This window comes from Cricetulus griseus, assembly GCF_003668045.3.
Source record: "Cricetulus griseus strain 17A/GY chromosome 1 unlocalized genomic scaffold, alternate assembly CriGri-PICRH-1.0 chr1_1, whole genome shotgun sequence".
Lineage (NCBI taxonomy): Eukaryota > Metazoa > Chordata > Mammalia > Rodentia > Cricetidae > Cricetulus > Cricetulus griseus.
Window position 1 is genome coordinate 272,615,877 of NW_023276807.1, and position 13,885 is coordinate 272,629,761.

Below are 13,885 nucleotides of genomic sequence, written 5' to 3' on the forward strand. Positions count from 1 at the left end.
TATATAATTAGTTTGTTGTTCCTTCCAGATAGCATGGTCATTTTAGGGGATAAACTTGTGCACACAGATAGACAGAGAAAGACTAAGGGTTGATCTACTTCATTTACATTGCCCACGTGAAATTCCTGCCACATCAGGAAGCCCCTAAGAGGAAGAAATGAAAGAAAGGTGTTGAACATATCACTTCAACTTGGATTCCCTTGTTTAGGAATTAGTTGTCATGTCTAACTGCAAGCAGGGTGGAAAACGGAGGCTGAGTGGGTAGGTTTTGTTTTGTTTTTGTTTTAATATTTTTATTATCTATGGAGACAAGTAATTGAGTTATTCTTAGATGAGAGAGAGAGAGAGAGAGAGAGAGAGAGAGAGAGAGAGAGAGAGAGAGAGAGAGAGTATGTCACAGGTCTTTCTCAGTAGCTCTCTAGAATCTCTCCCTAACCTGCCTGGCTATCAAGCTCTGGGGATCCTCCTGTCTCTGCCTGCCCAGCACTGGCATGCAAGTGTATGCAGCTGTCTTTGGCGTTTTTTCAAATGGGAGTGAAACTGAGGTCCTTCTGCTTGTATGGCAAGCATTTTTATCAATTCCCTCAGCCCTCTGAAAGTCTGATTGTTACCTAACTAGTTGTCCTTCAATTCAGCCTGAAATTTTGTTTTTAGGTGTTACACACAACATCCCATTGCTACGTGAGGTGATAATCAACACACGCTTTGTGAAAGGGGATATCAACACCAAATTTCTCTCTGATGTGTATCCTGATGGCTTCAAAGGTATGTGTGTATATGTGTGCTGAACTAGTAAGTTCTCAGAAGTCTGTTTAGTTATGTCAGGTTATTTTTATTCTTAGTTGCAACACACAGTTTTTCTATTATGCATGAAGGTTCTATGGCTTCTGTTCTACTTAGTGTATTAGCTTTTTGGAGTATTCTTGACCATTAACACTTATGATTTTGATTATGCATGCTTGATTCATGAATGTAACCACCTTCAGCTTTTCTCTTAAAAAACAAACAAAAACCCCGTGTGTGCAGTTTGTGCTCATGTGTGAGAGTCTAGGTGCCTTCCAGCCACAGTACATATGGAGGTCAGAAGACAGTCTCTCAGGTAACAGTTTTTGAGTGTAAAGAAAATAAAACTTTGGATAAAGAAAATGTTCTTGTGTCAAATTTAACACTTACAAGTTGTCCGTGAGTGTTTCCAAGTCACAGAAGACTATTCCATTAAGGTGGAGATGGAGAGAGCACGGAAGACCTGGTTAACATTGGTAGAAACCAATGGATTCAACTGAGACTTTGTAGAAACACCTAGACACAAATCTCTAGTGAACTGGGGTTTGAAGGATGATTCTTGGATTTCAAGTGTTTTAGGGGCTTGGGGTTTAGATTGACAGCCTTTGCTGAGCATGTGTGAAGCCCTGGATTTTGATTCCTGGTACCATCAAGTTAAATATCAAACAAAGCAAAACACATGTTTTAGTACAGGAAGTGACCTGCATAGTCATATTGCAGGCTACATACAGATTTAACTCAGATTTATGTAGTTGACTATTGAATGCATTTGCAAAATGGTTTTTAGTTCAGCCTATACAATAAAGTTTTTGTAAATTAAATTGAAAATAGCCATTCTGAATGTTCTCTGAATTTTATCATTAGAGTTTTATCATTAGGAGAAATTAAGAATTTCTTTTATTTGTACAAAAGTAATAATAATTCCTCAGATTTTTCCCTCAATTTTTGAATTTTCAAAATACAGGATAAACTACATCTTGGCCATGATTACTGCATTGTAATTGAGTATTATCTCATTAACAACTGCTATCCTGAGGTCAGAACCACTTAGGCCATTGCTTCTTACTGTCTCCCTAGCAACAACCCACAGGAGACACTATATAAACATTTGTTTAATCAATGAAAAGAATCTTATCCATGGTGTTGATGAAAGGGATGCTTTGGATATTTTAAGTCATCTGTACACATATGTATATAAACAACTCATCCTGTTTGATTCTGATATTTTGTTCTCATTAGTAAAGTTTAGAAGATGTGGTAAGTTGGTAAGCAGATTCAAAACTTCTATATGTTTCCATATCTACACAGATAATTCATTTGTGTAGATAACATGATATGAAATAGCGGGCAGAAGAAAACCATAGGTAGAAGAAATTCAAGTCAACTCTCAGAACTAATTTTATGTATGCATGTGAGCATTTGTTTGTAGTCATGTATGGTTATATATGAGCATGAATGTATACTTGAACAAGCAACCTTAATGACTATATTCAGTGTACTTTTAAGTTTATGTAAAAACATTACAAATCCTTTAGGAGCTGTAATCCCCTTCAAATGAGAAATTGACCTTAGAACTGAGTGTGTTTTTCCATGGGACTTTTGAGGACATTTCCTCTGTCTTAAGGAGTTTCCATCGTGACTCTTCTGGTTGTTGACTGTTCAAATTTGCCAGGAGAACCTTTTACAATGACTTACTCTCAACTTTTATTTCTCATTAAGCTCAAAGAAGCTGTGTGATCACTAAAAGAGAAACTAGCTCCAGAGTTTTCCTTTTTGTTAAAAAGTCTTACTATGTAATCCAGACTGGCTTTTGAATGTGAGGCAGTCCTCCTGCCTTAACCTGTGCCCTGGCTGCTTCTTTTCTTAAGAATACTTTTTATTATTATTCAAAAATTTTTTCATACAATATATTTTGATCATGTTCTTTCTCTTCCCCGAAGCCATCCCAGAAGCCTACCTCCTTACCCACTCAGCTTCATGCTCAGAGAAACAAAACCAAAGTCAAATGAAAGTGAAAAAGACAAAAAGCACCAAGTCATAACAACAACAGAAAAAAATCACAAAAAATCATGGAGTCCATTTTGTGTTAGTCAACTACTCCTGAGCTTCAGGCCTGTCTTGGAGGGTGGTTGATATACCCACTGTCACTCCGTTGGAGAAAACGGATTCCCCTGGCCTTCCAGCACCTATCAATTGCAAACAGCATCTAGGTTAGAACTAGGACTCCGCTCTTACTTCCCCATGCTCAGATTTTGTCTGGCTTGAATTATTTTGCATGTTGTCACAGACTTGTGACTTTATATGTGCATTAGTTACTTTTTCGTTTTATGTTTAGGATGGAGTGCAGGGCCTTGCACGTGATAGTCCAGAACAGTGAGATTAAATCTCAGTCACAATGGTAGACTTTTCTATTTTTGTTTTTCAAGACAGGGTTTTCAATTACAGCTTGAGTATTCTTTGGGTTGGGCTGGGATTCCAGTTCATATGCTGCAGACTTTTCAACGACAAGCTCATTAGAGGGCCTCTATGAACGTTCAACAAATACAACTTATTTGACGTTCCCAACATCTCCCTTGTAGAAGGCTTTCTTGGACTGACAGACCCCAAACCATGACATGGACACATTATTAGTTATGAATGATCAGCCTTATCTAATTCTTGTCCCACTAGGTCTTATAACTTAGTTTCCCTTCATTTGCGTTTTGCCTTGGGGTTTTTTACATCTCTTTCATTCTGTATGTTCTACTCAGTGTCTGTCTGGCTGGTGTCTGCCTGGCTGGCTGGTTCCTGGGTGTTTCCCTCTCTTTTCCTGCCTTCTCCTCTCTCCTCCCCTCCCCTCCCCTCCCTTCCTTTCCCTTATTCTCTCTGGCCACCAGCCCTGCCCACCCCTTTACTGCCAAGCTATTGGCCATTAAGCTTTTTACTAGACCAATCAGGTGCCTTAGGCAGGAAAACCTATACATCTTTACATCATTAAACAAAGGCAGCATAAACAAATGTAGCATACCTTTGCATAGTTAAACAAATAATTCTGCAACATAAACAAATGTAACACATCTTTACATATTTAAAGTAGTATTCCACAACACTCCCCCATTTTATTCCCTGGTGTTATTTTCATGCCAGGTTTTCCTTTCTCCTGTCCTTTAGATAGCGGCTTCACCTCCTTAGTTGTCCATGTGTCCCCCTTCCCCCCTCCCCTGAGCAAATCTTAGCTATGTTAAGCCATCATCTTTGACTGTTTGATGTATATGCCGGAGAGACAGCAGGAAGTGGCAAGTGAAGCAAGTCCAGGACCTTCTCAATATGTTTGGGGCCAGGTCACTCTGCCCCGTTGGGGTTACCCATCTGTTTCCCATCTGGCCTGATCTCCTCAGCACTGTTCATAAGCAAGCCCCTGTCTCTATGACTGCATTAAAATTTTCTATTATGTATGTTTATTTCCTTAAATCTATTTGTAACTGAGGACACTTTTACAAAAGGTTCTTAGATTTGAACTTTGAAATGACTGAATCTAAAATTTAAAGATAGGATATGCAAGAATTGTTGACTTTTTAAATTTGAATCCCCAAAAGCGAATTTTCTTCAATTCCAAGCTAAAGGAAAAAATGAAGAAGCTATTTTAAGAACTGTAATTTCAGTTGACCCAATATGAGCTTTTTGTATCTATTTCTCTAGTAACTTTTTACACTTTAACTTCAAGCCCCTTTAAAAAACAGTATCAGAATTATCTATATTCCTTTGGGAAGTTACTGATTTTTTTGTAAGGATTTGATTGAACATATGAAGTATGCATATGTTCCCTCTTGTGTGTGGGGCTGAGAGTGAACCTCAAAGCCTGCTACTGGGATGCCCCATGAAGTCTGAGGACCATTAGTCCTCTTGTACTCCCAAGAGCTTAATGTATCCACTGATCTTTGTTTGTTACCAAGGAACTAGAACACTGGTTCATTTGGAAACAAATGTAGTAAATGGATTAGGTGCTGCCCTGGGAGCAACGGTATCATCATGTATTCTGTGTCCGGGGGCTTGGAACCATTAGTAGACTCCAGGAAGAAATGCAGAAATATTTCATCTTGAAAATGAGGGTCAATACAAAGCAAATAGGAAAATTTTCTAGTCTTGCTGTCCTGTGAAGGGCTCCGAGGGCCCAAGTCATCCCTGAGCCACACTTGGAGAATTCTTCTTCTAGGTGATTGTTTTGGAAAGTCTGGGTCTCTGTTTTTTTCATATAGAATGTTTAGCTGTGGGTTATTTGGGCTTTTTCTTCCCTGCTCCAGTGTCAGGAGAAGATCTAGGACATGCCATGGCCCACAAGGTTGTGGTTTATGAGATCAACGAGGGATGTCCCTGGAATTCGAGAATAAGTAAGGTGTGAGCGCCCATGTTGTGTTACAGTTCATTCAGTGTCTGGGATTTGTCCCAGAAAAGGATGGATTGCTTCTATTTTGTGAATTACCTTCCTGTAGAAAAATATGCTACAGATCTTGAAAAATATTTATATTTAAATTCTTAGCATTTTATCTTGAGTGAGTTTTAGAAATAAACATTCACAACACTTTGTTTCTTTCAAATTTGTGTGCCTACTGGATTCTCTTTGCTCAGAACTCCAGTTGTACCTATTGTCTGCTGTCACATGGTGGGTTCCTTCAGCTCTCATTGGTGTGGTGAACTAATAGACCCTGCAGCATCTGGCTTCTGCTTTGATACCCGTTGATTCATGCACAATTATGCCAGTAGAGCCAGTTACCTGCTTCAAGGCAGTCTGGCATGTGAGACTGCCAGGGGCTAGACTACTGTACCTGGGGCTAGCTGAATTTTGGTATGGAGAGAAGATGTGGGAGAGAGAAATTTGTTGATTTTTTGATCAGTTGGTTGATCTGCCTTCAGGTTCTGACTACATACATAGAGGCAAGAGAGGCATGCCTTTATTTTCTTTGAGTCCTTCATGCTAGAAAAACATGGCCTTGTCCATGTCCCTGGCCAGCACCAATCTGCTTCTGCAGAGGATGGAACTTTGGCCTTTTAGCCTCTCTTCCATTAGAAGTAAACTTACAGGTGATGAGTGATGGCGAGAAGCAGGTATGAGGAGCTGGGGTAGTCCCTAGAGACTTTCTTGGTTCTGGCCCTCCCATTTATTGTTTTGTTCTGTGCACCTACTAAAATCTCTTCCCTGGGGCTGGAGAGATGTTCAGCAGTTAAGAGCACTTGCTCTTCTCCCAGAGGACTCAAGTTCAGTTCTTCCCACCCATGGCAAAGGCTTTTGACTGTCTATACCTCCAGCTTCAGGGGACCCAATGTCTCTGGCCTCCATGGGCACCTGCACATTCTTGTCACATACCTCCATGCAGACATACTCCTACATTTAAAACAATACAAATAAGAGTTTGAGCTGTTGAACTTGGGTGCTGGGAACCAAACTCTCACAAGCCATGTATGCACTCGATCACTGAGCCAGCTCGAATGCCTTGGTCTTACTATTTTAATGGTACATACTTCTAAACAGTTAAGTTTCTTTCTCTAAAAGATGTAATAAAAATTAACACTTTCATGTACTTCAGAGTTCAGATGAACAGGACTAGTGTCAGGTACAGAGAGGGATCAACTATATATCAATCATCCTTTCTGATAGCTGCTACAGAGAGACCACCTTCAATATCTATGCCCTTAACACATCATTGTTCACATGCAGAGTAGCCAGACTATGCATTTTGGAATTGTCTGCTCATAACTTTTAGAATAAGAGACATTGGTACCCAGTCACCACCTTAGAAAAGTCAGTGATTTCTTGTTCTCCCATATACATGAATAAGCTTGTTAACATAGTTGCTTAGACCAGAAGCTTCCACTGAAATTTAAATCATGGTTTTATGTAAAAGCAAGGGTTAAATTTTCTTATAAGAACGTTAATATTCTGATATTTGTAAATCTGTGAACAGAGAATTCTGGCTGGAAAATGAATAAATGTTGAAAATCAAAACAAAATCTCTTTCCCTGTGTTAGTCCGTGAGCTTTGAGGGTTAGGGTTTGTTTGTTTGTTTGTTTTCTTATGGATCTTTTTTACACCCTTTCATCTGCTTCTTGTACAATATTGAGTCCATTACAGAGTCCATTACAAAGTTCTTGCCTGATTGACCAATGACTCTAAGAGGGAAGTGCAGATGTTGACATTACAGCTATGACTGATGGATTTATTTCTTACAGGACACACGTTAACACAGAGTGAGAGAAACCAGTTATTGGCCATAGCATCATCATTGTTTGTGGCATCCCAGTTACGAGCACAGCACTTTCAAGAGCATTCAAGGTATGGATTGAAGGGGCAGAAAATACTCCTGATTGTCTTGTCTGCACAGAAATGTGCCAGCAAAAGCACTGGCTGATCTTGGGTCTTGATCTTCTCAGAGTCTTTGGGTGGGTGGATGGGGAGTAGAGTAGACTAACTGTTTAATGTGGTACTGTGAGTGCATTAGTCTTTCCCTTTCCTTCCTTCCTTTCTTTCTTTCCTTCCTTCCTTCCTTCCTTCCTTCCTTTCTTTCTTTCTTTCTTTCTTTTTTTTAACTTGGAAAAGAGTGTCTTGGACATCTAACTTAGACATTAGTAGAGGTAAGAATCCACCCTGATTTTGCTGTAAATTTTGCTCAGCTTAACTTGCATTAGTTATTTCTATTTTACTCATTTGCTAGCCTTGAAAGATGTTCACTGTACAACATTAGGAACCTATCAGAAACTGGAAGCTGCAGGAGTGTTTAACACCACGAAACAGTTATCTGCAATCCAAGGATAACTTTTAACTTTCTGGTGACCCAGGTGAAGGAGAAACACACCTTCTACCAGTGTAAGGACAAAAATCTCAGGAGCAATCCTGTTTCTCAGCCATGGGGTCACTGGTCATAAAGCTGTGCTTGCTAGAGTAACCCTTATAAGGAAAGCCGTGGCATTGCTAAAATGGCATTATTTTACTTTCTTTTTGCTTCTCCACAAGAGGGACAATGAGAGAGTGGAGTGGTGGTAGAAGGTGACCAAATAGCTCTGGTCAGCACTGATCAGGGTCACACTGCCTCTGAGGAAACACACAAGTATCAAAGTTGTGTGTAGTTGCATCTTAGTACTTAACGTGGCTCATTTATGCTGCTTCTTCAGAGAAAGAGCTAGAAGCCCAGCATACAATCTTTAGGAGTAATAATTTAGTAGCTATCTGTGGGGGAGAGGGGCAGGTGGCAATGGTTGGGTAAACCACGGATGATTGACAGGAGAGGGACAGTGGTCAGGAGAGCCATGAATCTGACGACTGACTGCTCCCCTTGATTGCCCTGCAGTCCAGTATGGAAGTTAGGAGCCAAATTTGCTGGTGAGGTTAAACTGAAAGCCCGGTTTCTCCACCACACTGGCCATATTTCAAATGCTCAGTAGACACACGAGGTGCAAGGCTGTGTGCTTTGCACACAATGGCCCTTTTCATCCTGGCAGCCCTGCTCCACCGGGTTCCGTGGGCCTGTGCTGCTCTAGCAGGGGGTGTGCTCAGGAGAGAGTCTTAACCTCATGTTGTTTGTAGTTACTTTTGAATGACTGTGATATTCCTGCCCTCATTCTCTTGTTGTTTGGATTGCTGTTACCTCAGAAGCCCTAAGTAGTTAAAGGTGAAATGATGTGTCTTCTGGCAGCTATGCTGGCTTTTGTTTAAAGGAAATAAATATGCTCATTTATTCTGGGTCAGACTCTGCAGAGGACTTAAAGTATGGAAAATGAAAATCGGGCTTAAGCCCCCCCACATCTACTACATTGCAATGCTTTACCTGGGGGGGGGGCGTTTGCATAATAATTAGGTTCACCCTACTAACACAGTTGACTGGCAACCCCTCGTGCTTTGTTTTCTTGCAGTATGAGTTTTAAACACAGAGCCAGAGCTACCTTTCCAATTCTGAATCATTTTTTGATTAAAAAATCCACAATATTACATTATGATTATTTACTAGCTATTCTTTGGGGAAAAAGTTGTTATTTTTTAGAGGTCTTTAAACATCTGCAATTTATGATAGTATAAGGAGCCCCTGTCCAATCATCACTGAGATTCCACAGTTCTCATTTCCTCTTTGTCCATTTCCCACCCTCCCCAGCTGTTAATGTTTCAAGGGAAATTTCCACGCACAAACAGACAAGTTTTTCTTGTGTACTTCAGTGAAATGCTGCTGCTGTGTGGCTTACACCCTTGGGGCAGATGTGCCATGCGTCTCTGTGAGAAAGCCCCCTGGCCTCGCCTCACTCTGGTGCTGGCTTCAGTGACTATCTTCCTTTGTGTTTGACTTCTGCAGAATTTCTACCCCAAACTGTGAATCTGATTATTGCCACCTCTGTAACTTTACGTGTCATATTGTTGAACTCATTGTCCTTTTATAAAGTAGGAAGAATTACATTAGTGAAACACACACATCAGAGTTCAGATATGCAGATAATTGCGCATAGGTATTTTTCCCATGTGACAAGTAATGTTTTCTTTTCAATGAGTTGGTTTTCTGTGGAACTTGCCACTTACTTGGGCAAAAAATGCTCCAAAACTAGTGCCAACTGTAGAGGCTCTACAGTCACATTTGCATGTTTGCTATAGAGGGTCCTGATGCCTCCTCCACTCTGAGGTATGCTGTTTGAACCTCGGCAGCCTGGCTTCTGAGGCTGCTTTTAATGACTGACTTGGGAATGAGTGGCATGTCACCTTCCAGGTGTGGCTCCAATGGGCTGTGTTTTTGCTTCCAAACCGGTAGCTCTCAGCCCTTCCTCTGTCTTGCTTGTTTTGGCCGCTGATCTTATTTTCCCAATTTCTCTGTGGTTTTTACTCTTTCATCATTTATGACTTGGAAAAAGATATTACTGTGTACCATGGTATTTAGATAGTAAAATGATAGGGGGCATTTCTGGGAAAAAAAAAGAAAAGTTAATGTCAGAAACAATAGTATGCTTCTTGGAACGCCTAAGTGTGCAGAACATAACTTCTTACACGCTCCCATACTGATTTACTGTGTGGTTATGCTCCTTCTGAATTCTTAACACTCTGGGGCTTAACACTCTTAACACGCTGAGGCCTGGAGCACTGTCCCTAGCTCCAAAGTAAAGTTAAAAATAAAAACACTTTAATTAGCAGAGGTGAATATTAAAACTGTTAAAGGAATACTTTCTCTTATGTGAATCTGAAAAGATTTTACTGGCTTTGTGGTTTGGTATAGTAACCTGTACTAACTGATAATTGTTAGAAGGAAAAATAACAATGATAGTTTGTTAGTCCCTTTTGCTTAAAACACCAGCTCCCCTCAGCCTGAAATACAGCTTGTGGAGCAGTCCAGGGAACTTACCTTACCCTGGGTAGGCCCAGCTCTGTTCCTCAGGCTTCTCAGATGCCGGTGGGAAGGCTTACCTGCCTTCCCAGTCATAGTCCCTCCCCTCTGTCAGCAATGTTCCTCTGTAATTCATCTTCCATAAGGTTCTGCAACTCTTGTGTTTCTGCTAAGCCGTGTAACTTACAGAGTCTCTCTTCGCTGAGCAGAACACATGCTTGCTGTTCTTAAGAGTGAGGAAGTGGTAGATATAGAGCCCCGTTCCCCTTTAGATGTCAGTCCTCATGCAAGGGGCAAGGTCAGGGTTACCTGTTTTCACACATTGCATTTATCTCAAGTTCTTTGGGAATAAATGCTGACTCTGGGCTTATAAAAGTGTTTTTATTGCAGATACATAAAAAATTGCTAAATTTTATTTGCCTTACTTTGTTCTCTTGCTTTTTCTCCTTTGCTTTGTACTGGCTAGTATTTTGTCAACTTGACACAGGCTAGAATCACTTGGGAAGAGGGAACCTTAATTGAGGAGATGTCTCTATCAGATAGGTCTATGTGATATTTCCTTTATGAATGACCGACGTGGGTGTGCCCAGTCCCCTGGGCCTGTGATTTTAGATGGTGTAAGGAAACAGGCTCAACAAGCCACAGGGAGCAAGCATGTAAGCAACATTCTTCCATGGCCTCTGCTTCTGTTCCTGCCCCCTGGAATGGAATTTGATTTTGTTTTTAACTAATTTTTTTGGGAATTCAGTACGTGTGGAACATGTACTGAATAATCAACTAAGGTAATCTTCCCTCCCTCCCTCCTCCTCCTCCCTCCCTCCCCCTCCCTCCCTCCCTCCCTCCCTCCCTCCCTCCCTCCCTCCCTCCCTCCCTCCCTGCCTCCCTCCCTCCTTCCTATGTTGTTCTGCATAGTTTTATGCCAACTAGACACAAGCTATAGTCATCTGTAAGGAGGGAACCTCAGTTAAGAAAATGCCTCCCTAAGTTCTTGTTGTAGGGAATTTTCTTAATTAGTGATAGTTGGGGGAGGGCCCAGCCCATTGTGGGTGGTGCCATCCCTAGGCTAGTGGTCTTGGGTTCTATAAGAGAGCAGGCTGAGCAAGCCATGGGGAGGAAGTCAGTAAGCAGAACCCTTTATGGCCTCTGCATCAGCTCCTGCCTCCAGTTTCCTGTCCTGTGTGAGTTCCTGCCCTGTCTTTATTCCACGATGAACCATCATGTAGAAGTGTAAGCCAACAAAGCCTGTCTTCCCAAGTTGGCATTTTGGTCATGGTGTTTCATTGCAACACTCAAAACCCTAACTAAGACATGTTTTCTTCTTTTTTTTCTTCTCCTCCCTCCTCTGAGTGGGACAGGGAAGGACGGTTGTTCTAAAATAAGGACTGAAGGTTGGACCAGGGGTGAGGGGTGGGGAGCCAGTGTAGATTTTCACCAAGGAGCTTTACAAAACTGCTTCAACATTTGTCTTTATTTCCCTGTCCAAATAATTGTCCAAATAATGACAGTGTGGGATGGGACTGCCCAAGGCTTCCTCAACTCAGAACCTGTGTGAATTGAACAAGGACACAGATTTTATTCTATGCCCATAATTTCTCCCCAATACTGATTCAGATGTTAAAGTCTCAGGAAATAGAATGTCCTTATCATGGCCCATGATAATACCAATAAAAACAGCTCTACCCACAATGTGAAAATAAGGCGGCATATTAGGGTTGGCCTAGGCTGTGTGGATCAGTGTGTATCCTCACCCTGTGCTCTGGCTTAGTGGGACATCTCAGGTGCCTTGACCAGTCCACAGCCCACCACCAGTTTATTTATCCCTTTCCACCACAATCCTGTAAGGAGACATTGCATGATCTTGAGTTCCCTGCGTATGTTTTTGTTGTGTTGAGATCTGTGTGATGCCCTCTTTCCTCATCTGGCATCCTGATAAAACAGAGAATCAGTGTCCTAGTGATTTCTACCTGACAGATGCAATTATCTGAGGTTTACCTTGCCATTGAAAACCAGTGGTCGTTCCCTTTCTAAGATGTAATCTGTTCACTTGTTCGTAAGTTTCCATCTGGAGAGTTTGCTTCAGGTTTCAAATAGGATTTTAACCATAGAAGGGTGACTGGGGAAAGGAGCGTAGAAAAAGTAGCCTTGTGAAAATCACTTCTAAGAAAAAGCCAATATTGTTGTGTTGTTTGCATTATAGGAGGTTTAATTTAGCTCTCTGAGTTTGAAAGGATATGTCATATTATGTCATATTTACACCAGCTATGAAATAAGGCTTTTATTTCACACTTGTATTCTCGGGGTGGGTCCCGTTCTTGCAATAACGATGTTGACAGATTGGTGGCCGAATATATTCTTTGCATATTTCCAAATGCATATGGCCATGCAGCATCTTTGGAAATACACAAATCCATCGGAACAAATGCACCCCTGGAAACAGCAAGAGGAGAGAAAGACACATATGCAGTTATTTTCCTCTTGGCTTTGTGATTGCCTCTGCTAAGGTGTGTTCAGTTATTTACTATGAGTGTGTCTTGGCTGGGTTAGAAATCTCAGTGAGCTTAAGCACAAGACTGTAAGTGTGTAAGATGATTCGACTGTGATTTTTTTTTTTTTCCTGAATACCACACTTTAAAACTATGTCTCTTCAGTTTGGTTGTCCTGCAAGGGCTGAATGTCAGAACAGCCTGTCATTGTGAAGAGAGTCCCTGTCTGCCCTGCCCTGACTCCAGAAGCCCTTGCACACTTCATCAGTATTATTGTAATTCTGCTGCTACAGGATGCTTGGCAGCTGTTGCACCCCACTGGTAAATCCTATTCATTCTTCCTTCCCATTCACCATTGCCATTGGAGAATTGATTTCTCTCTCCTCCACTCTAACCTTTCCCAATTCATTTTGGATTGTTCGATGTGAAACATTTTAATTTCATATCATACAGCTATTCATCTCACAATCCCTTTTTTAACCTGTCGCCAGGGTAACGGCGTAGCATGCTTTCTTTAGGCAATCAAGTTTTTATTTCACATGCTTAATGTTGCATTAAATGTTTGCATTTTGTTTAACCCCCCATTAAATACTTTGAACTCTGGATATGTTTTATAGGGTAATGAAATCCCTGAATTTTGAATTGAAACTAAATCAACACCATCAGTGCATTTATAAGAAAATGTCAAAAGATTAATTTGCATAATACAAGGATGATTGTTAAAAATCCAAGTTAGCCGATCTGTGCAAAGTAATTTTCAGTAGGGAAGGGAGCAATATTTGTATACTTATGCAGAGCCTTGTTCTAAAAAAGAATTTTAAATTGGTTTGGAGAGATTTTGTCAGGGAGAGAAATGCGATATGTAAAAGAGTAATAGAATTGGTACAAATGGGAAATAGATCTTTTAGATATTGCTTAATTTTTCAGCTTGCTTCTTCCTGTATTTATACATAAGGAATGTAATGAGTTAGGTATTTAATGACAGATGGAGTAATGAGATGGTCCAGAGTGAGATGAGAGGTTGTTCCAGGAGCTTGATTTTGGGGGTTGTGTTCATTAATATCTGCTTTTTAGCTCACTTTGGGATCCATTTTCTTCAAATAACACAGATTAGTGCAGATGGAAATGCATGTATTTCATTCTGGTTCTTTGAAACGACTTGACTAGTGTTTCTCTCACCTTTCCCTCTTCATCCCCAAGTAATAATTTCAGCAAAATATGTTCTAGGAATAAATTCTGTGAAATTTGGAAAATATTAAGAAGTATAAATAAAACTTTAGGGAAAATAGTAGG

At 40.7% G+C, this 13,885-nt stretch overlaps 1 protein-coding gene across 1 annotated transcript in view; it reads left to right on the forward strand.

The window, feature by feature from the left end:
• Pcca (propionyl-CoA carboxylase subunit alpha) overlaps positions 1-13,885 on the forward strand; it is a 301,422-nt gene that overhangs the window by 146,468 nt on the left and 141,069 nt on the right. Inside the window, exons 17-18 of the mRNA XM_027388941.2 lie at positions 655-765; positions 6,988-7,090. Coding sequence (XP_027244742.1) covers positions 655-765; positions 6,988-7,090 — 214 coding nt within the window. The remainder of the gene's footprint in view (positions 1-654; positions 766-6,987; positions 7,091-13,885) is intronic.